The sequence below is a fragment of the Lycorma delicatula genome, chromosome 5 (assembly GCF_047948215.1).
Source record: "Lycorma delicatula isolate Av1 chromosome 5, ASM4794821v1, whole genome shotgun sequence".
Lineage (NCBI taxonomy): Eukaryota > Metazoa > Arthropoda > Insecta > Hemiptera > Fulgoridae > Lycorma > Lycorma delicatula.
Window position 1 is genome coordinate 38,761,495 of NC_134459.1, and position 24,611 is coordinate 38,786,105.

At 29.8% G+C, this 24,611-nt stretch overlaps 1 protein-coding gene across 1 annotated transcript in view; it reads right to left on the bottom strand.

The window, feature by feature from the left end:
- Nucleotides 1-24,611, bottom strand: part of pnt (ETS transcription factor pointed) — a 535,428-nt gene that overhangs the window by 15,906 nt on the left and 494,911 nt on the right. Inside the window, exon 6 of the mRNA XM_075365927.1 lies at nt 47-184. Within this exon, the coding sequence (XP_075222042.1) occupies nt 47-184 (138 nt within the window). The remainder of the gene's footprint in view (nt 1-46; nt 185-24,611) is intronic.

Here is a 24,611-nt window from a genome sequence, read left to right on the forward strand (position 1 = left end):
TTTAACCACCCCAACACACAAACTTCAAACTTTATATCGGACTTACTTTCTTTAAGGTGATGGTATATTGAATGATGACTACGCAATGGTATAAAAGGAGGTGGGGGCGGCGCCCCAGTAGATGGGGGTGGTGATGACTCGTCACGTCCGTCACATACGGGGCTCCTTAACTGATTATATCCTCCTGAAAAAAAAAATCTTAATTAAATGTTTAAAAAGTAAAACCTTTAATATTATAACGGCTAGACGGCCAGGTGCAAGTTGATACAAAATCTTTTTTTATATACATGTAATAGATTTGAAACGAATCGATATCTTTAATGAAAATTCTGTTTAGATAGAAGCTAATTTTTTTTAACGATTAAGTTGGGTTTTACATAGAAATATTCAACTAATAAATTATGAAAAAAAACCAAAATTGGCCGGAATTCCAAGCTAGAACATTTTTAATGAAAAAAAGGCATAAAACCCTACCGTTCCGATACCGATATCATAAGATATTAAAGAGAAATTTGAGTTAAATTTTTCATATAATGTTAATAATGACAATACAAGTACACATAATGATCTACACGAAAGAAGAGACCGATAAAAAATTAGATATAGACATCATTTAAAAATTATTTTATTAAAATACAAGCAAAATTAAAAAGCTGAACGATAAAGCTGCCTTTCGGTTACGTAAAAAGTGCATTAATTTAAATAAACAGAGTTGTGTTAAACTTATAATTTTATACTTATTTTAAAAGTAAATTTGAAGATAAATATCGCAAGTCCTACATCATCAAAACAAGATCGAAGGTTGAAGTGGGTTACATTTTAATTAAAACTCTAATTAAACTGTTTATATAATTAATTGCCAATAAAAACAATAATTACAAAATAAACAGGTTTAGTCATCTACAACATCATATGTTGAAATTATACATTAGTCAACGCCACAAAAAAAAATATTTGAATTAAAAAAAAATAATTATCATATAGATAACATATTTATTAGATTTAAAGATTAATTTATTTATAGTACGCAGTTAAAAAATATGAAAAATAAATTACTGAGCATAAAATTTCAATGTAATTTCATATCGGAAACATTACACTCATATAGTCCTTAACACTTTCAGTTTCGCGGAGACAGGAAGCGCGGGCGCAGCAGAACAGTCAGTAGCGGATATCCGGTGTGGTATGATAACAAACACACAAAAAAAACCAACCTCACTTAACATAACACAACACAAATCTAATAACACAATTGTTGGTTCATAAGCCATCAGAAGAGCAACAAGCTGGTCAGCCGTCTCTTGTATTAATTTATAGATGTTAAAATACGGTTCAGAATGTAACCATTCGACGAAAATATTTCTTAAGCTATTATAACACATTTTACTATTCCATCGCTGTATAATATACAGTGCCTGTGTACGATTACAGTTATAAAAATTTAATATAATTTATGCTATGTTACGGCGTAATATGTTAAACTTCTGACCCGTGACGCAGAAATAAGTAAATATAATGAAATGCTTTTTGGTAAGTATAATTTAATCTATAATGTACGGGTGAAAACATAACTTTTTTCAGAAAATAAAAACATTATTATTTTTCAGCAACTATTATTTTTATAAATTATTATTATTAATAATAATAATAATAATAGCAAAATAATTTTTGTTACTGGGCTTTCTCTCCTTCAAATCGACTGTAAAATTCAGTACAACTTTGTATTGAATGTTCCGGGGAAGCACATTTTAGATGTTTGTATATAAAAATAAGAAAACAATCCTATTCGAAGCGGTTTGTTTCTAATGTACAGTTAAATAACGTTAAAAAGGGGGAAATGAAAATATATCAAAGGGTTACAAGAGAAGAAGGTACAAAACAGTATATCTAAAATTGATTACGATATTTGTCAATTATCCATAATATGAAACAGAGAAAAATGTTAAATTAATAATAATAATCCATGCCTTTAAAATTTAATGAAACATTCTTTTAATTATAATTCCAATTCATCCTTCTGCATTCCCCAGAGACATATTCATTTTGAAAAATACATCAGCTCAAAAGTTTATTAATTTTGTAAAGCCTATTCACGGATTACAACCCTATTTTCTCAGTAAATAACAAATAAATGAAATTCAAAAAAAGGGAGTAAATTTCGTTGGTTCGTGTATATATATGTATCTCTCTGTGTTTGTGTGTGTGTGTGTGTGTGTGTGTGTGTATTGTGTCTATTTTGGTTGTAATTTGGACCAAAAAATTTTAGTTGTACCAAAAAACTCTTCAAAATTTTCTGGCATGGTATCAGCAAACTCTATACATTATTACGGTTTTTTGGGAAAGATTTTCCCTCCCGTATTTAATCATACAAGAAAATGCAAAATTAAAAGCGCAAAATACCATTCTCCTTTTTCATAAGGTAATTCAAATGTTTATTAAGTTCGTAAGGCTCTAAAATAATACGAAAAAATACGCTAAACAGTCAATGAATAAATTCATGAATAGAGAATACACACCCACATATACAAACGTTTTACAAACATATATACACTTTTTAAGCGTTTTCTTTTTAAAAATTTAGGTCCACATACAAACTGAATATAGGGTTTATTCAACGTCAAATGAGAAAAATAGTTAAAACGATTAGTCTTGATTTAAATAAGAAAACAGATTAAAAAATAAAGCAGCAAGTTCATTATATTTTTATTGAACTTTCAGACATTACTGAATATTTCAACTTATCTATCGTAAAACGCAAACTTTAGATACAAAAAACTATTATTAAAACCTGAAATATATTGTGTTGGCAATACTGTTTAGCCAAGTATATTCCATATCTAATCAAAACTTTAACTTCGTAGAATAAACACGTGATATTAAAAAATCCTTTAAATAATTTCAGGCTAACCAGGACAGTATACTACCATATAATTGGCAAGAAAGAATTTACGAATGTAAAAAATCATTTAAAACTTCAGGATAAAACATTTTAAAAATGTTCATCTTTACAATGAGGAAGATAAACGCAAAAATACTACTGAGCAATTATAATTTAATACAAAATAGTAAAAAAAAAAAAACAAAATTAAATAAAAAATAATCCATAAAATAAATAAAAATAATGTAAATTTATAAGTCTATTTATAACAAAATTTTGGGGAGAAACGTACGAAACCAAAAAGGGTTAAGAGGGAGATGAAGCGCCTGCAAGTTGCGCAATAGACGACTCCGCCCCACAAGCAGGTATACAGGAAGTGCTGGCCTGCGTACTGCAGGCGTTTACCCAAAATTATCTTCCTACCATCAAATACCACTACAAGATAAAAACGCAAACATTTATAGAAATTATACTTGAAATCACGAAATTTTACTTAAAACATTTTATAATAAAAATCCTATTTTATAATCGATCAAAAAAATAACGCTGCCGAATTATATAATATAAAATCTAACCGAAGTTTTTATAGATAGCTATTAATAAAACACAAATAACCTTGCCAACATTTCGTTTAAATTCCTGTACACGCCGCATACAGTGTAATAATAAACTTATGCAGTCTATTGCAATAAAACCTTAATAACAAAATATTTGAACGTTTTACAGTAGGCACCAAAATTTACTTAAAGAAATAAGAAAAGAATATCGCGATGTAATGTGTTACGACTTTCATTAAAAAAGATATACAATTTAAAAATTATATATAATTAGAAGAAAACGATACAACACGTAAACAATGATGAAATTTATTATTATACTCACCTCTAGTATTAGAGGAAGAGAACAAGGGTTAATACTGTTATACCTCTATTATTATTTCTTTAACAAAGTACATAAAATGAAACTACATTCTGGAAATACTGTAAGTTTCAGTTTTAATTTTAAGTGAACTTCCTTCACGAGCTTTTCATTTACTTTTCAGTACTCAGTTGATCTCAAACTTGTAAACGAGTCACATTCCTTTCCTTTTTTTTTTAAATACCTTTTGATTAAAAATAAAGTTTTCAAACGAAAAAAACTTTGTTCATTTACAGTTCCGAAAAATTAAAAGTTGTGTCAGAAGCTGAAATTATCAATTACCGAGAAGCCGGTAAAAAATATGACATCGATGAATCATGTATTCGACAATGGCGAAAGAAAATTATTAATTGCTCGGTGCATCTTTAAAAAGACGGTCGTTTTGTGGACCGACTGCAGAAAATTCCCCGGATTAGAACAAGAACTACTTTTTTTATTAAAGAAAAAAAAGGAAAAATTTTTTGCATTTCTACAGAGATGCGCATTAAAGACGAATCAATTAGCTTCAGTAAGTAATATTGAAAATTTTACAGCTAACGGAGGATGGTTTCAAAAATTTATATATAATCTGGTTTTGTTTATAAGAAGATGGACCATTATTTGTTAAATATTGTCAAATGCATATGAAGAAAACCTTATAGAATTTCAACGGCTTACGCAAAAATTCAACTTCGAATTATCACAAATAGGCAACGCTGATGAAACGCCTGTTTATTTTGAAATGCTACAGAATTCTTCTATAACATTGATCGATGAAAGAAATGTTTCTATTCAAACTGGTGGTTGTGAAAAAACAAAGATGTTAGAGTTATGCTTCCCATTTTAGCAGATGGATCAAAACTTTCAACTTTTGCTATTTTCAAGCTGAAGACTTTGCACAAAGAAAATTTCCGAAGGGAATACGGTAACTGTTGGATGTAATGAAAACGGACGGGTGATTATTCACTTTACGGATGAATGGTTGAAACTGTTCAGGTTTCGTAGGTCCAAAAGCTTGCAAAAGGTAAAATACATACTCGTCCTTGATAGCTTTCGGCGATATTAAACTGAAAATGTGAAAAATTCATTACCGAAAAAAATTCTGTATTAGTAATTATTCCAGCAGGATTAACTTCTCTCCTTCAACCTTTATACGTATACGTATGTAAGCCTCTTAAAAACAAATTGGAAGAATTTTATTCTTCTTGCATGGCAAGCAATGATCATTCCATTTACACTCGCTAGCTGAATCAATAGAGATTTTAACCTCGAAAAAATTTACTGCAGCAAATATACTATTGAAATGAGTTCGGAAAAATATATCCGAATAAAAGTACGCTCTAGTAATTTAATTTATTAATTAACAAATTAAGAAAAAATGTTTACTTTTCGCTAATAGCGGCTTTACTTTTAATCGCATATAAAAATAAAAACCACCAATAGATAGCTGAGAAAGTTTCGCATAAAAAACCTGCCGGGTACTATTTTCTACGAGCAAAACTGTGGGCGCTAGCGAATTTTGTAATAAACTCAAAATAGCACTGTAGCTACGAGTATCATACATAGATAGCGTAACTCGAGGGCGCCCAGTAAATAAACTTAACTCCGTTCCTATTGATAATTCAAAAATGTACAGATTCATAAAACCCAAGCCTATAAATCAGTCAAATTTTCGAAGTATTTTTAATTTCTGACTGACCGGATCTACTATTAAAATTTTCAAATTGTTGATAAACGCCTATAACAATAAACAAATAGCAAAAAATGAAAATCAATACAGCATTCTGTTCTTGAGTACCTACTCATTCCACACGGGATATCTCCATATCTTATTTAATTGTTTATTTATCAACACTTGAAAATTGCATTTTTTTGTAGAAAAAGCGTGTTTTGATTCCTTGGCTACCGCTCAAAACCATTCATTATTAATTCTGCTTTTTCAAATATACAAATATTTAAACTGGTATTTGTAAGGTAAAACATGTACTTTAAGATGGAAAAGATAGTTTTTCAAAAACGTTAATTTTTCAATAAGTTTTAGGAAGTACCAGTAAATGATGCTATAAATAAATTGTTATAAAAAAAGAATGAAAACAGATATTTTTATGCAACTTTGTAGATTTACGTAAAAATATGTCATTTAGCAATATTTAACTTTAGATTTGATTGATTTTGAAACATTTTTGCACATTTTTTGTTGTTTGAAAAAATATCTAGTTTTTCGTTAATATTTTGTTTATTTTTATTAGTCTTATGTAAAAATAAATACCACCGGTAGAAAACTAAGACATTTTGGATAAAACATCTCCCGAACACATTTTTCCACGAGCAAAATTAAAAAATTATGAATAAATTATTAATTTATCCATTTAGTCTTATTGTATACGAGAAGGTACCCAGTTTCCAAGATAACATTAATAAGTAGATTTATGAAACCGAGCGCTGTTTATTTTTTATTAATACCAAATCTTCCGTTTATTGAAGTATATCCATTTAATGGTACGGTATTAAAATACGTATTTAAAAAAGTAGTTAACATGATATTAAGTAAGGTACAGTATTAAACAAAAGTATTTAATATATTGAAATTCATAGTTTATCATCCGCATACAAATTGGTATCATCAAATAAGGATAAACAACTCTACACAGAGCTACACATTTATTTTTATTATAAATTTACAGCAAAAAATGAAAAAAATATATAAATAATAAAACTTGTAGACCTAAAATTAATAAACTAATTCTGCGATTAAAAATAGACATTTTTTAAATAAAAATAATTCGATACTTCCGGCTGGCGTGATTCTATATTTACCAAAGACCTACGCGAATTAAGAGTTTATTCTTGATGTGACGTAATAATTAATCTTATAAACGGGTTAAACATATAACATATACAAAGATATGTTTTCTGTACTTATGATGAATATTTCATTGCAACTTTTTTTTTTTTTTGAAATGAAACTACATTAGATTTATTGTATACATTCACTAGATAATATAATTTGATATAACAATTGAATGAATGATCCTCGCGTGGCATTCGGGTGAAAGGTTTATAGTTCACCATAATACCTTACACGCCAAACAATTCAGATGACTGATTTTCATTGAAGTTTTCATTGGAAAGTTTGAGACTGCTATCGAGTGATTCTTTAATATCTTCATAGAATGCAGTAAGTTGCAACATATACTTTACTTGACAGACGCAAAACGTTCCATTTGCATTTTGGTGTTCTAATCCACTTTGAAGTTAACCTGTTCTTTCGATCAAGAACGGGCACCTTTTATCGAGAGAGAGAGAGAGAGAGAGAGAGAGAGAGAGAGAGAGAGAGAGAGATAGTGCCGATTTAAGCAAGCCTTTTGGTGAGTTTTTCATCTAGTTTTACGGTCCCTCTGCGTATAAATAGTTTTTTTCTTTCACTAACTATCCGTTTCTATATCCTTCATTACAACTTCTCTGTGTTGAGTTTCTGATTTCCAGTTTGTGAATTTCGATTGAAACCTAGTAGATTGGTATTAAAGATGTTGGAATCTTTAGAGTACTGAAATCTTGGTAATGATGTTTTGGTCGAGGAGAATATTCCGTACTGACGGGTCAGAAGACTTTTTTTTAACCCGAGGCAGTAAAAAGCCCAACCTGTGGCTGAAGTCCTTCTCTTCTAAAATCAGGCCTTCTGATCTATCCTAATTAGTATGTACAACAGTATAATACTTAATTAAAAGTAAATATTAATAGTTAAATCAAGCGAAGTAATAAAAATAACAATAATATAATAAATTCTAGTGAAACCTATATTATTATTCGCGATATAAAACCTTTTTCTCCTTTTCTACGGCTTTCTAGCTGACGAAAAGCACAATAAAAAAAGTAGAAGATCATATCATAGGAAAATATTCAAAAGCAGATCGGTCAAAAAAATTTCAGCAGATTTATTTTAAGGTAAAATGGAAAAAAGCTGATGACAGCTGTATTGTGAAAGTCCTACAAGTGTGGCTTGTTTCTGATGCACGGTTTACACACAAAAATAAATTTAATAAAATATTTACCATTTTTTTTAAATATAATATTTTTTAGATTCTGATTCTGATTCTATTTTTTAGATTCAATGATTCTAACTAAATCGCGCGCGCATAACGTATGTAATTCGCGTTCGCGTGTAGCAGCGTAGCGTCGACGGTCGGCATTAACTGAACTAATGTAATTTCACAACTTACATAGAACAAATTTCGCTTTTACGATCGGCAGAACGGTGAAGCCGCGAGGCTTAACGCACTAGGTACCAAGTAATCCGAGCGATCGAGTTTAAGACCCAACCAGACCGAGTTACTTTTTTATACCTTAAATATTATCCATTTATTTAATTCTACCGTTCACCTGTGACGTCACAACATAGCAGTAGTATAGAGAGTTTTTTGAGGTGGAGGTGCGATTTTGCAAAAAATGTTTTTTGCAACTACTGTTATTTTTTAAATTGTTAATAAATGAACATAAGAAAGATGCGACCTTACTCAGCCGAAATCTCGAGATATCGAGGGTGACCTTGCTCTACAGCCTCGTCCCCTTGACCTTTTAAATTGAAAATTTAATGGCGTCAATGCCTCATATATAAACGTAATCTGATTTAATCAAATCTATCCACTAATTCTGGAAATATAAAGTGATTTAGAGGCCAACATCAAATACTTAAATACGAACACTAGCATCCGGAAAATTTCTAACCGAGTTTTGTGTTCCTTAGGTGTTAAAACGTTGAGATCCGGTGAAAAACGCATATGGTCGTATTGGACCGATTACAATACTTTCCCTTCTAGAGCTGTAGTTATCTAGACGGGAAAGTAAACAAATATTGTTTTTTAAAAAATAAATAAATTATAGAAGTACAATCAAAATAATAATTAAAAAAGGGATGCCTGCTTGAAAAAAAATTATAGGACGAAGTTAACTACTTTATTATTATGCTTGTGATGAATACATAGACTATAGTAATGCGTGCCTAGAGAATGAAACTGAATTAGCTGAAATAAAAAACAATGGATATACGCAAGTGCAATGACACTAAATGACTAACACAAACCACCTTGGTAAATGTCATTCACTCACTATAAAATATGAAAAATTAAACTTTTTTTACATAGTTTTTTTTTTAATAGTCAAATATTAAACTAAATAATTACAATTTGGGTTGTAAACAAGCAATAGTTAAAGTATTGGCTAAAACAGTCAAAAAATAAAATTTATTTTAGAATATTACTGTTTTGAATATTTAAATATTTTTTTAAGAAAAGAAAAAATTAACAAACAAAACAAAGCAATCGAAATATATTCAAAGAAACATTTAAATTCGTTCTTTAAAAATTTTAAATCTGAATACGAAAACGATTTAAAAGAATACAACCAAAATAATTGCTAAAAAAAGGAGAGATTTTTAGTTATAAAAACAACTTCGATACAAACACTCAATTACTAAACTGGCAAAACCAATACTTTGTTCTTATAATAAATAAAAATCAAATCTACCTTCACTAATGAAAAAGAATAAATCAGCCTAAAAAGGAAGAAGTTTTTTATACATTAAAAAAAAAATGTACTCCGAGAACAAATACAAATAATCTAATTAGGTGAGTAAAATACAAATAAATCTAGACATTAAAAAAACTTCATGTTAAGAAGTTAAAAAAAGAAGTTATATCGTTGGGCTAAAAACTTTTTCATCAGTATATACTGTTGTGTACACGTATTTTTAACGCATGTGTTCTTTGAGACTTCAATTAAAATCTTCGAGCTTTTAAACAATATATGACAAAATGAAACGTTTGTCATGAAATTAAATTAGCAGCAACAAGTTTACACATGTTTAATTATATTTACCAAGTTTTATACACTTTGATTTATTTATATAATCTATTACTAAATTATATTAACTTAGTAAATTTAGATTACTTTTTCTTTTAAGAAATAGTTTAATTTATCACGTAAGCATAAAATTACGCGAGGGAATACGATATAAAATATTTGTAGCGCATGATGTTGTCTAACCTGACTTGGATTTAACATTCGAATGAAAGATGAATCTGCCACAGCGGTTAGCGACATTTTACAACAGCAATAATTTATTTATCTAAAACAGAATTCACTTAATTTAAATATAATACTGACTACTAATTTTTTGTCATCTATATATGATACTGATGAGAACTAAATATAGAAATAACAGAATAATTATAAAATTTCTACAGCTTAAAAAAAGTAATTTAATTAAAAGTCAAATAAAACGGGAAATACAGCAGTCTATTTCTAAATTAAAACTTGTAAATATAAATAACTCGCTATAAAAAAATCTCTATTACCACAAGTATGTTAATATAATTAAAATTAGTAAAAGTAATGACCCTTTCGTATTAAATGCCTATTAAATTTTAATTAAAGGCTCCTAAAATTAATATATACCGCTAACTGCATTTATCACACTCACAACTAATGAATTAATTGTAAAGGCCAAGGATAATAATTTATTAAAAAATATACATAATTTCACTCAAACTTCCAATTTATCGTTTACTTTTATTTTAATAAAAAATAATAATTATAAAAATTATTGAAAGTAAATTTACATTAAAATATTATCTTGGACTACTAAGTGAACGAAATATTAAATAAAAGATTTGCTAAAATAAATAACTGTCTTTTTTTAATTTAGAATTACTAAAAATAAATAAATATTACATGATTAAAATATTTCAAAATAATAATAAAGAATTTGTCGCCAATTAAAATAAATATATATATATACATTTTTATTATAAGTAATTAAAAAAAATAAAAAAGATATTAAAAGAAAGAAAAAAGGAGATTAAAAATAAAACGAATGACAACCAAACCAGAATGCAGAATAGAAGGAAAAAATAGATACGGTATAAGAGGCGCTAAAGTGGGAGAAAAGTACGTATCTATTATTGGTTGAAAATCGCTCCGCCTCTTTCCCCTCACACCCTTCTACTTCTATAACAATCTCCATTACAACACCAAACCATCAACAACACACTTTTATATTAACACAACTTCGAGGTTACAATAATAAAACAACACACAAAATATAAATGTAGCTATATTTTACTTTACAATCTTTAAATGAAATCCTATGCAAATGAATAACTGCTGAACGTAAATGAATAGGAAAAACAACAATGAAACCTATCTATTGAGAATGTTATACCGTACTCTCAACAAATAACCTCATTTTAATACTCAATAGATTATAACAAAGTAATAAAAAAATAATAAGTCATGAATAACGGAAAATTATGACAATAGTATTTTTCAGAAGAACGACCGATGTGATGCTTTTAAAATTAAAAAAGACGACTCTTGTAAAAAGAAAAAAGTTAATTTAAAATCTTTTTCAAAGCTAATTATTTTACGATTTACTATAAGAAAAGTTAACGGTTAATAAATAAAAGATTGAAACAATGGCAAAAATAAAACAAAGAAAAACACTAATTTTAATTTATGTCTACAGTTAGAACCATCAGTTTATAACAATCTAAGAATAAACTATCAACAATACAATAAAAGAAGCTTATTAAACTAATCGGTATCATAATTATATGAAAATAATACTCGACAAAAATAATTAGCCTCTTCTTTTTCTGTGTAGTCTCCGGAGCCACCAAAAGGTATAACTTCAGACGATGATATGTATCAATGTAAATGAAGTGTAAGTCTTGTACAGTCTCAGGTCGACCATTCCTGACCAACCTAGGTCTAGTGGTTAACTCGTCATCGCAAATCAGCTGATTTCGAAGTCAACAGTTCTAAGGTTCAATCCCTAGTAAAGGCAGTTTTTTTATAATAGGAATGGTTGACCTGAGACTGTACAAGACTACACTTTATTTATATTCATATATATCATCCTCTGAAGTAGGAATACCTTACGGTGGCTCCGGAGTCTAAACAGAAAACGAGAGAGAGAAGAGAGGTCAGCCACTCCTAAGAAGTGTTGTTAATTGACACTCAACCACAAAAAGACACCGGTATCTACGAGCTAGAAATTTAAATCCATATAAAAACTGCCTTTACTAGGATTTAAACGTTTGAACTCTCGACTTCGAAATCAGCTGATTTTGCGATGACGAGTTCACTACTAGACCAACCCGGTGGATTAAACAAATAGCATAATTTTATCAGACTTATCAGGTTAACAATTGTAATTTTATGTACGAGAATATATATAATACATATTTTAACACAGAATTTTCCAGATCGAAATCACTCATAACTTAATAAGAATTACTATTATTTTTTCTTAAATACCTTATTACAATCGTCCAGAAGGGAGCGAATTTTAATTTTAAACTCAGATACAATATTTTATTTTAGTTGCAAGTTGTTCAAGTTGAAACTTCGAATAATGTAACCAAACAATAAGACATCCGAAAACTTTCGTATCGTGACTAAATCTAATAGTTAACTGATGTATCTTTATTTTGTTTTTTTTTCAATCAAAAACCTCCATATAGCTGAATGATAAAAGAAAAACACCCGAAATATTAATTTTACTAAAGTATATATTCATTAAATTGAAATACCTATCTACGTCAAACTTTTGCAAAACTTAATTTAACTTTTTAGTTAATTTTACATTTAAATTCATCGCAGAATTAAGTTATTTATACTTACGATTTTTGTTTCATATTCCGCCAATTTAGAATTCATAACGATTATTTATTAAAAGAATTAATTATTCAGACGCGCCTACTAATTTGCATACAATTAATTGCTTTTAAATTTTACGACATAATTTTAAATTATGTTATAATTTACAATAAACAAACATAAAGAAACCTGAATTTATTATTTTTTAATTAGGTTAAAAATATAGGCCCGATTATTAGGTATATTATTAAGTTGTATTAATCAATAGTGAGCCTATGAATAAATTTAATGACGTCAGCGATATATTTTTAATAAGTTTCTATTACAACATTAATAGATGCAAGATGAATCGGCGAAGATTGGGTTTAGCGTAATATTATCTCTATAAAAATTATCGTTTAATAAATATTAATAATAAATAAATATAAATTCAAAAAACTTTTGTAAATAAGCCACGAAACCCGTATGAACATCACTTGACCAAGATAATATAAAAAAATTAATCTTGTCAAATTTAAAATACAGCAGATGCATAAGTAAGTAAAAACTATTATTATAAAAAAAAATTATGGAGTCAGATGAAACCATTACGTGTTCATTAGAATTTACACTTCAGTCCATATGACCAGTATCCGGTCGGTTGTATGCGTGTAGTGAATGTATAAAAGAGATTAAAATACCAGTTTTTATTTGAATAAGTACCTCGACTCCATTTCGGACTTAATTCATTTTTAGACAGATCCCTAAGCAGAGTGTTACCACCAAATCACATAATACCGACGATACAATAATTATACAAGGGCTTAATTTACTTAACACAGATTCAATGAATATCTAACCAAAACCCACAGAACAACCACGAATAGAAGCGATTACAGATAAAAGAAACGGATAAATATTAAGAAAGAGAAGATCAATCGATGAGAAAGACTGTGAAAGGAAACAAACAAACCCATCCAAAAGGTGTTTTAAGTCGCCCTTCGGACAATGGGTGACCACAAATGGGTCATCCACAAACTCACAAGAGATCCTCATCTTGACGAAAGCAAGACAATATCCAGCAAAAATTTTCTATTAACCGGCATAAATATATTCTACAAAAATTACTTTCTTTTCAAACATTATTTTTCTCAAGATCTTAAAGAACTAATAAAGGCTTTCTTAAGGAAAGTAGTTCAGTTTTTTTACGTAACTATAAAACATTCACCGAAACTCCCGTAGACTTTTTTCTACCAGAAACTGCTTCTTCACTTCATCAACATCTTTTTTGCCCGTACAGGAAAATATATTTAAATTATCATAAAAAAATCAATCGCTTTTTCTTCTATTCGATTATCGATCTCTACGCATATTAAGACTATTTTCTAAATTTTATTTCCCCTTCACGGCATTTAAAAAAAAAATGGGTAGCTTGGATTTTGGAGCTCTTCCTCTTCGTTTGGCACAACCTTTAGTTTCTTTCGACTTCTTTACCATAAATGTCTTCGTTTTTTCCGTAAGATTATTTCTTAAAGCACTTTCATTTTATCAGACAGTATCCTATCCTTTGCAGATGAATAGTCTAATAATAAAAATATCAACGGTGAACGAAAATATTTATATAACAAAACGATATCAGATATCAAGTAGTGAAAAATATTACGCAAGATATAAAAGCGAAATTGGTGAGTAAGGTATACGAAAAAATTAGCTTCAGGGTACGTCTTAAACTTCCCGTTTTTATATATTTAATACGTACATGCCAAAACAGTTAAAGTAATTACTGAAGCGCTGCAGCTAGCAATATACTTGTTTTCAGTTTGCCTTAAGAACGTAAAATTATAATAATCAGATTTCCCAGATATCAAGGAAAAGTATACAAATCAAAGCGTAAGGAAAACAAAAACATAATCTGTGTGAAAACAAAAACATTTTCTCCCTGTATTGATTTCTTTTCAGTTTCTTAAAAAAAAAAAGAAGATATACTAAGTTGAATAAAAAAAAACACAAACAATTGTTAATAAAAAAGCTGTGAATAAAGATTGGAAATTTCATGACAAACAACGTAACAATTAAAATGTTAATAACACTAATTTAATGTTTAAAAATGTTAAAAAAAATTTATATTTTAAGAAATAAGGTCGCTCAGTCAATATGGAACAACGCACAATTCGTCGCATTGTATAATTTATTTCGCTTGAAATACAGTGGAATCGTATAATATCCAACATTAAACAGATTGTAATAGCTAATAGTAGACAAAATTTCTTAACATATTTTGTCATAATAGACGTCACGATAACAATAATACTTATACTCCTCACATACAGATACACTTACATGTCCACAAACACGAGCGTATTACATAGTCTATACGAAAATTACAACCTATTCATTCGCAGAAGTAAGCAAAACTCCCAAACAGTTGCGTGCGGATAATTTGCAAGTCGTTAATAACAAATGCGGGTTACTGAATAATAATTTAAAAAACATATGGTATAAGTTAACATATTTTACTACTAACTCATGCTTGAAATAAAAAATAAAATATCATGCGTTTAAGGTATTTTTCAATTCGAATAATGACAAAAACTAAATATTTTTGTCATGAAAAAAACCAAATTAGAAACAAAAATTAAATTTTTATCTATAGAAAATTTTTTTTTTTTTAATTTTATGATTTTCACTTTCGATCGTCACGGATAATAAAGTATTTGAATTAAATGTAAACAAATTATAGTAATAATTCATTCTTAAATTTCTTGTTTATCTCTCCAATAAAAAAGCATGGTGGTCTTTTCCGTACAGATAATATATTTTTACATTTAATTTACATAAATATTTTAACAATAAAAAAATTAATATTAATATTGTCAAAAAAATTTAATATGTTATATTTTAAATCTACCGCGCTCAAAAACTCATCATGTTTATCCAGTTATGTGGACATAAAATTAGTAAATTTAATGTGCTGAACAACAAATGCGTGATCAAAAGATATCATACCACAGCTAATATAAAAGTAATTATATAACAATAAAGAAAGTATTTTAAATTATTGAATAATCCGTGAAAAAATGTGAAAAAGATATCTGAATAACTGTAGCGTAAAAATCACACACACACACATATATATATATATATATATACATTAAGCTGTTTAAAATCATAATTAATTAAAAATCTATTACTCTCTAATAAATAGGGTGCAGCTTATTGCATTTTGTGGTTGTTAATTTCATAATACGAGGGTAATCCGGAAAGTCTGCCTGACAAAACAACACGATTTTTCAGAACTTTTTAATACCCTCAATAAAATACGAAATGTCAGACTTGAAATATAAGCGGTTTGACTCGGCTATGACTTTATCATTTGAAGTGAATCCGGCGAGCCATTTCTTCAGGTTTGAGCCAAATCTGGTGAATGCGACGCATATCAAAGCACTTGGAAATGCAGACCATGGAGTTTTGCAGTAATAATTCGAGTGTGTGTGAAGTCGCATTATCGTTGTGAAAGAGCACTTTATTTTTCTCCAGATGTGGACTTAAGCCTAAATAAGACCGTTCAGTCGGTCTTATACATTTTATTATGCTTCATTAGTGAAGCATAATAATACCCGGTGAGGGCCCTGTCTTTTTCTAGGTAGTCTATGAGCATTACACCACGAGAATTCCAAAAAATCGTGACTTTTTCTGTAGATGAACTCATTTTTACTTTCTTTGTGGCACTTTCATCTGATTCCATCCAATGTTTGATGTTTGACATGTAATTTTATCTACTGTTATAAAATTTCAAAGAAACATAGCGGAATAGCATTTAAATAATTTTAAACAAGTGTTCACTGGCGCTTTTGATCGATGTTTACAAACCCAGAATCCATCGACCGGAAAGTGTTTTCATATCCAAAATATCGAGTAAAATGTAGTGGACCGATCAATAGAGAGATGTCTGAAACGTCAGCAAACCCGGGTACCTTCAGTTGTTGTGGATATAACATCATTTAATACGTCATTGTGGATTTTTGTGGAGATTTCGTGGAGGTGTTTGGTCATGCTGAGCGTTCATCATCTTGAATATGTACAACCACTTTTAAATTCAGTAGCCTACTTTTTTACCGTTGAAAACAAAGAGGAAGAATCATTTAAAACGTTTTTGTATGTTCAACAGAGTTAAATCTTTTAAAACAAAGCACTTTTTAACAGCTCCAATTCAATTTTATCTATTCTTTTTCCGGAAAATAACAAAACTTGTTTGCTTTACTCGATCGCTACAAACAAGCGACTAAATATATGCATCTGAAATTTGGCAGTACTATATCTAAAAAATCATAGTTAAATATCATAGCCACTAGGTCATACTTGCGTCATCTCTGTGTCAGTCCGACAACTCTTCGAACTGCGCTCACTCTTTTTTCTATTTAGCCTCCGGAACCACCGTAAGATATTAACTTCAGAGGATGAATGAGGATGATATGTATAAATTAAATGAAGTGTAGTCTTGTTCAGAGTTTGGTTGACCATTCCTGAGATATGTGGTTATTTGAAAAACCAAACACAAAAGAACAACGGTATCCACGATCTAGTATTCAAATCCGTATAAAAGTAACTGCCTTTACTATGATTTGAACCTTAGAACTCCTGACTTCGAAATCAGCTGATTTGCGATGACGAGTTAACCACTAGACCAGCCCGGTGGGCTTTTCGAACTACCCTGGTATGTACAAATATAACCTAATAAACGAAGTGATTAAAAAAGGACATCACAACTTAAAAAAATATAAAAATTTATTGAGATAACTTACAGATTGAGGTCTCATTTCACAGAAAAACATATCAAGTTTTAACTCGCATAGTTCATTAGTACTGAATTCGGCAACCAACGCTGGGACCAGTGTTGTTAAAAACGGATACATTTAGTGGTGCGCTGGTGTTTTGGTTTCCCGATTTACACTCAGCAACTTCAACGTAATTTTCTTGGAAACTACGATAAGAAGCCTCCTAATAGGCAAAAAATTGCTCTTTGCTCCAAACCTTCGTTGAGACAGATTCTTCCAGAGAGAATGACCAGTTCTTCTTCCTAGAAGAAACCGTAAATGGTATCGTTTATCTGGATATGATTCAAAATTTTCTAATTCCTAGATGATGATGACCAAGATGAATAGCAATACTACTAATTAAGATGGAGTATCACTTCACTACCGCCTGAAATTCCGAGATTTTCTTCTTATTCGATTCCCAGGTCGGTGAATAGGTCGTGAAGATTCAATTGCATGGCCACCTCGCTTCCCAGATTTGAACTCGTTAGATTTTTTTCTTGTAGGGTTTCATTAAAGATCCAATTTAAAAATAATAATAACAATAATAAACAATTATAACAAACTAAAATTATTTTATTTATTGATTAATTAGAAATGAATCTAAAATTAATTAAAATTCTATAGTTCACTGTGACAATTATCGAAAACAAAGCCTAACCGGGATTCAAACCGGGATCTCCAGATTAATGGCCGTGACGCTATCTCTTCTTCGCCATGGAAATCGGCTTTATTTCTGATATACATTTAATCTAATATAACATCATATTTAACAATTTTTACAGTTTATATTTAGCATTATTTAGCCCTTTATGTTACAGTGTAAGAATCAGAACGACAATAGTTATTAGTCTAAATTATATCAAAGCTGGGTATAACACGGTTATAAAATAAAAAATAGCAATTATTATTAGAACAGATTATTAAATCATTATACTATTTTATAATTTATTTAATAAAAACTATTGAAGTTCACAGCTCATCCCCCCACCAAAAGGTAAAATTCCTGAACGAACAATTGAATTGTTTCATGTTGCGTGCATGCTAACGATGATGCATGGTGTGTTCTTTGGAATAACTTAACCTGTTTGATCTACTTTGACCAACTAACTATTACGGTGTACTGAATACAAGTATACCTTAAAACAATTCAGATTAAAATTAATTTGTCATATATTTTTTTCTAAAGGGTTTTATATTATAAATATGCAAATTTACTGTAATAAGATTGAACTGCAGGTTTAAATTTGAAAAACTAAAACGTAAAATAAGTGAATTAAAATATTATTGTTATTAACGTTACTATTCATATACATTTAAACCTTATATAAAATAAAAATTGGAATTAAATGACAAGTTCAAGAAATTAAATGGACTTAAAGTTCATAGTAATTTATTTTGAATGAATTAATAAAGTTAAGTTCGAAATTTAACCGTCTGCCAGAATTAATAATGTTTTGTAAACAATAAATATTATTCTACACTGTTATTACTAACCTTTAAACGAAGTTAATAAAGTAATTTTATTGACACACATGTCTAATAAAAAATATTATTTCAATTGTGTGGGGTTTTTAAGGAAACCTAATTTATTAATACTTATAAAAAATAAAATATAAATATAAGTAAACTATTCAAGGTATACAAAATTTAACTTCGTTAAATGGTACACGAACAGAAGTGTGGCAAGAGCGGCACTTTTACTAAAAACATAATCAAAAGCCACGGGCCGTTCAACGAACAGCAAGCACGAGGCAAAGCTAACATAAGGAAGAAGGCAGCTGATCAGAGCACCTGTCTAGCAGAAACAGCAGCTCGCACAGCACCTGTCTACAGCCGTTGATACTTTAGTCTACTGGTACATATATATTCATCTAAATATATATATATATAAAGGAAAGTCATGTAACAAAATCTATAGAATACTTAGGGTTATTCAGTTCATAGTTATAACCCAAGTTATGTAAGTATTACGACGATGAAAAAACAACTTCAAATAGTAAAATATAATCGAAAAAAAGCAATTATCTAATCTAATCTGTACTAATTCTTGTAGTATAATAATTAAAGATAAGAAGTAATCAAAAATAAATTTTTGTAAGCCCATCTCAGTACTAAAATGGTTAACTGCTCCTATACTTCTTTAAGAAAAATAATAAATAATTTTTTTTTTAATATTGTTGTGGTCTAAACCCAGGCAAAGTTGACCAAAAAGTCTAATCAAATCATTGTTTTTAATATAACGAATTTTTAATCGAAATATACTTGCGTCCGCAAACGAATAGTTAAAATAAATTCAAGGAAAATAAAAAAAAAATTTTCAAAATCATTCAATCAAAACCTATAATTATATCATTAAGAAGTCAATAAAAAATTAAGTAATACTTTCTTTCTTAACAGGAGATTATAAAAGGAGATTACCGGCCTCCGTGGCGCGAGTGGTAGCGTCTGGGCCTTTCATCCGGAGGTCACGGGTTCGAATCCCGGTCAGGCATGGCATTTTTACATACGCTACAAATCATTCATTTCATTCTCTGAAGCAATTCCTAACGGTGGTCCCGGAAGTTAAAAAAAATTTAACATCGGGTAAAATTATCATATGAGATTCAGCCTCCTGGAATTTTTATGTTACATAGTTCGCTCGTTGTAATTATGTATTTTGTGTAAAATGGAAAAAAATTAATACTTTTATATAACGACTAGGTTTTAGTAATAGGTTATCTTAGATATGACCTACGTATAATCGCACTTAATCCTTATTCCATAAAAATAAATAAATAAACAATAAATATTAAAAATACTTAAAAAATCTTTAAAAAATCAATCACGCTGTGAAAAGGATATGTTTGGGAAACGAGATGAATGTATAATGTACGATTGAAAGCGCACCGAACAAATCTTATTGCTTCTAAGTAACTTCTTTTCTAAAATGATAAATATTGCTTCATACAAATATATATAACTAGATAACAATAGCCTAAAAAATTGGTTCTGATTAAAAAAAATTTAAATTCCAGCTTCACATCTTGCTTTTAAAATAATAAATAAATAAAAAAAATTTTTTTCAGTAAACTGCATTAAAATTGTTTAAAAGCCTAAGACTTTACCTTTAAATTCCTTTTTTTGTATGTCTACGATTTTTCTTAATCGAAATATTCCACTTTAAAGAGAAACGGACACTTCGGTCTTTAAAAACAATAATTGCAATTGCTGTTTTTACGAGTGCATCTTAAAAACAGCAATTGAAATTATTACTATTATTTTAACATATGGTAAGATTAAAAAATTTGGGGGGTGCTAGAAAATGTTTGATTCTCAATATGGGCGGTGGGCGAAAAGGTTTGAGAATCAATGAATTAACCATACATTACAGGACTGGTCGGTCTAAGTCTGTCAGTACGGAGAAAACCACTATGGTGTTTCTGAAAGGTCGTCTAGCCGCGACCCGTCACCCGAGGGTCGTGATGGACGTCCTTCCGATTAGGTATGTTACCGTTCAGGAATATCTGGGTGTCATCCAAGAGGCTTCAATTCAGGAAGTACCTTCAGTTTGTCGCAAGGAACGCTATAGATGCCTTCTTTGGTGTTCGTAGAGTTATCCATCCCGATTGGGGGTTGAATTACCGTATCAGGCGTATTCTTTACAAAAGTGTCTGCGAGGCCATAATGTTGTACGTTGCGCCCGTCTGGGCTCATCGTCTACAATTCCAATCTTAAAGGAATATTTTATTGCGAGCCCACCGTCTTCTATTGTTAGCTGTTGTTTGAGGCTACAGAACTGTCTCGAGAGAGGCAGTCTCTGTGATCGCCGGCGTAAAACCCATTGACTTTTAGCTACAGAACGTAGCAAGCGGTATGTTTCTAAGAAAGGAGGCCTATTTACATCTAGGCGTATGCGAGAAATTGAAGACCAAGGTTCTGACTCTTGGCAAGTTAGGTGGAACGATTCTTCTACTGGTTGATACACGCATGGTACATTCCCAAATGTTAGGGAGTTGCGAGCAATTAGGTGGATCTACCCCAATCGGTACACAACTCAATTCCTTTCAGGACAAGGTGCTTTTAGGAATAGTTCGGCTAGCTTCGGTTTGACTGATTTGGGCTTGTGCCCGGACGGTAGAGTCAACGACACTGTGGACCATGTCCTTTATGTATGTCCCCGGTACGAGGATGAACGTACCAGAGTTGTTAGGGAGTTCGAGACAGTAAATCCCTTTCTTGATCTGCGAGTCAGCTGGAAGACTCGCAAAGAATGGACTATCATGGCTGAAGAGGTGGCTGGCGACTGGAGAGATATAAGTAGAGTAGCCACCCCGGGTGGCTAGGGACCGCCTGGACAGTTGATTGGCCGGAGATAGGCGTGTTGGCATCGAGCCACGGTTAGTCAATAAAAGTAATGGTGATTATTGTTGAAATGTTAGCTGTCGGTGGAACGGCGACTGCACTGCTGAGGGAATGGGTGACAATGCAGTCGTGAAGTGTAGCGTCGTTTTGACGAGGGCAGTTTTTGAATGAGCACGCATCACTGTCGGCGGGATGACGACTGCATTGCCGAGGGCATAGATTCCCATGCAGCCGTGAGGCGTAGCGGCATCTTGACGATAGTAGTAGTGAAAGTAAATGTCACACGAGACACTGCGATGGACCTGAGTGGGAGTAGGAGGTCTGTCCGACTCTCCCTGGTAGACCAGACTGAAGTCCATAATGAAACTAAGTCAGGGGTATGAGCTGAAGTTGAGTTCACTAAGGGAACTAGGAATAAATTTCGATGTTGCGAATAACATTTTTGGTGGTCTATGTCTGTACAAGACGTTACACCCCATCTCATTGGGATATTGCTTACTATTCATGAGTTAAACAGATTACCCATTAGGAAAATAAAAATAATATGTATTTTTTACAGTAATATATTTTATGTAATTAATTACCAAAGGGCTCAATTTTAACTTAAGTACACCTACGTACAATAATCGTATTATAAAATCATTGATAAATTATACGCATGATGGGAAATCACATTATCGAATCTAAAAAAGTGATTCAAACACAAATTTCATTAAAAAAGAAAAGTAAAATATTAGAAGTTGAATTGGTCTCGTAGTTCTCATATTTGTTCACATGAAGATACATAATATTTATAAATTATTCTTTGATATAGTCATCATATAATATAATTTTTAATGAACTATACCTTTAAAGCTATGATAACGTTCCTAAACACTCATATGAATGGATGCATATTTACTCGGTATATAAAAATCCAGTAAAAAACGGATGCACTGATGTACCTTGCGTATAAATGTTTTTCTATCGATTTTTTAAAAATACGTCAATGAATTTTCCAACATTTTTTTTCATAAAATAAAACATGTTAAAATTATAAATTAACTTAATCTTGAAACCCTTTTTTCCAATATTCGATAGAAAACTTTTCACCGAATAATTCACCTTGGAACACGTTAGATCATTTATTTATTTGCGGTTTTATTTTCTGTTTTTCTATCTGCCCAGTACCTCTTCATTCTTTCTGAAACCACTTTAATTCGTTCTTCAGAAAGTTCAGTTCTGTTGTTCTTGCGTTTTGGTGCTTCTTGAAACCTTTTATTTTCATCTTTAAATATTCTCTTTAAAATTTCTCTTTCTCTTCTAATTTTGTCAGGTATCTTCACTTCTTTAAAAGTTTTCTTCGACTTGTGTGAACAATTTGCTTTTAGTTTTTTTTTTACTTTGGAAGAAATCAAAAATTTGTTTAGTCGATTTATTGTTATTCATTCTGAATAAGTGGAAGTAAAATTCTTTTACTTATTGTGTCTGACAGTTTTTCAATTTTAATATAAAGTTTGTTATTTGGAATTAATTTTACCTGATTATTTTGAAATTTACGACCTAAAAGTTTTCTTATAATTTTCCTTTCTTTTTTTTCTAGATTTTCTAGTAAACCTTTGTTGCACAATCTTTCTGCCGCATAGAGTGCTTCCGGCACAGTTTTATAGGGTCGAAATTTTGAGTTTCATGATAAAGACTGTTTTCTGTATTGTTTTTCTTAGCTGTAAAGCTAATTCCATCAATTAGCTCTAAAAATTATTATTAATTCAACTATTTAAAATATTAATTTTCTTATGTTGGCAAAACATTATAACCATACATACTCGTAGTGTTTAAAATTTAGTTAGAAATTTTTTTTTTTGTTACATAGATAAATACACCAAAATTTCGTTCTAATTAGTCAGATCGTACACAAATACTTCTAGATTTATAAATTTATTAACAACAAATATAAAAAGTGTGATTTTAATAATTGATATTGATATAAGAATGCTAAAAAGAAATAACTTTTTTACAAAAATGTTCGTAATTATAATTCATTAATGTAACATCTAAAATAGAGATTAAAAATACTTTTCTTCATCTTTTTAGGCATATTTTACTTTAAGATACAATCTCACAAAAAAAAAATGACTTGTTTATATGTTTAACTCAAATAAATAAAGGACAGAGACTAAAGTAATTACTTTTTAATAAATATTAATAAAAAGGTGAGTTTAAGGGAAACAACAGTGATGAATTTGATTGTTAGGTAACAAACTTTAGGTCATAAGCTAAATAAAAATCTTAAAAGAATAATATATCCTATAAAAGCTATTAAATGTTAATATGCAATTTTGTTTCATTGGTTTTCCCTTACGGAGTCGAGAATATGTAATTCCAATATTTCACAACAGTGTCTTTTAAGTCCACGCTTTTTAACACATAATATACAATTATGTAAAAACATTACAAGTTATAAATGATAACAATCAGATATATATTTCTTTGAGAGTAACAATATAATTATTTTAAAGGTAGCGAATAGAATAATAGAATAATCCATAAAGCGCTTGTAGAGTTAAATAAAATCTACATTTTGGAATGCTGCTATGCAAAATTTATATTTGGTTTAAAGAAGAAAAGAATAAAATAACTTCACACTTAACTTTTTTCCGTGTGAGCCCTGGTATAGGATGCTTGTTATTATTGGGGAATGGCTATTTCACATTCGTAAGCGACTTGTATTTTATGATAAGTTTAACCATTAAAGTTTCAGAACCCTAATATTAAACACAGTAAAATATATGAAATCAATTCTTTTTTAACAAATTATAAATTAGATGCAAAATTAAGAATTATTTTGAAAAAAAAATAGAAGTAATATCTTTTGTAAAAGATGGAACATGACTCTGCCCAAGTTTTATTGTATTTTAAGAAAAAAAAAATTGTAAAATAAAAAGGGAAAGTGAGTAAAGAAAAAATCATTAAGAGTGAAAGTAAAAAAAAAACATTACATTTTTTATTTTACTTTTATTCTAGTCCTTAAACAACAAAACAGGTCACTTTACTGTAGACTG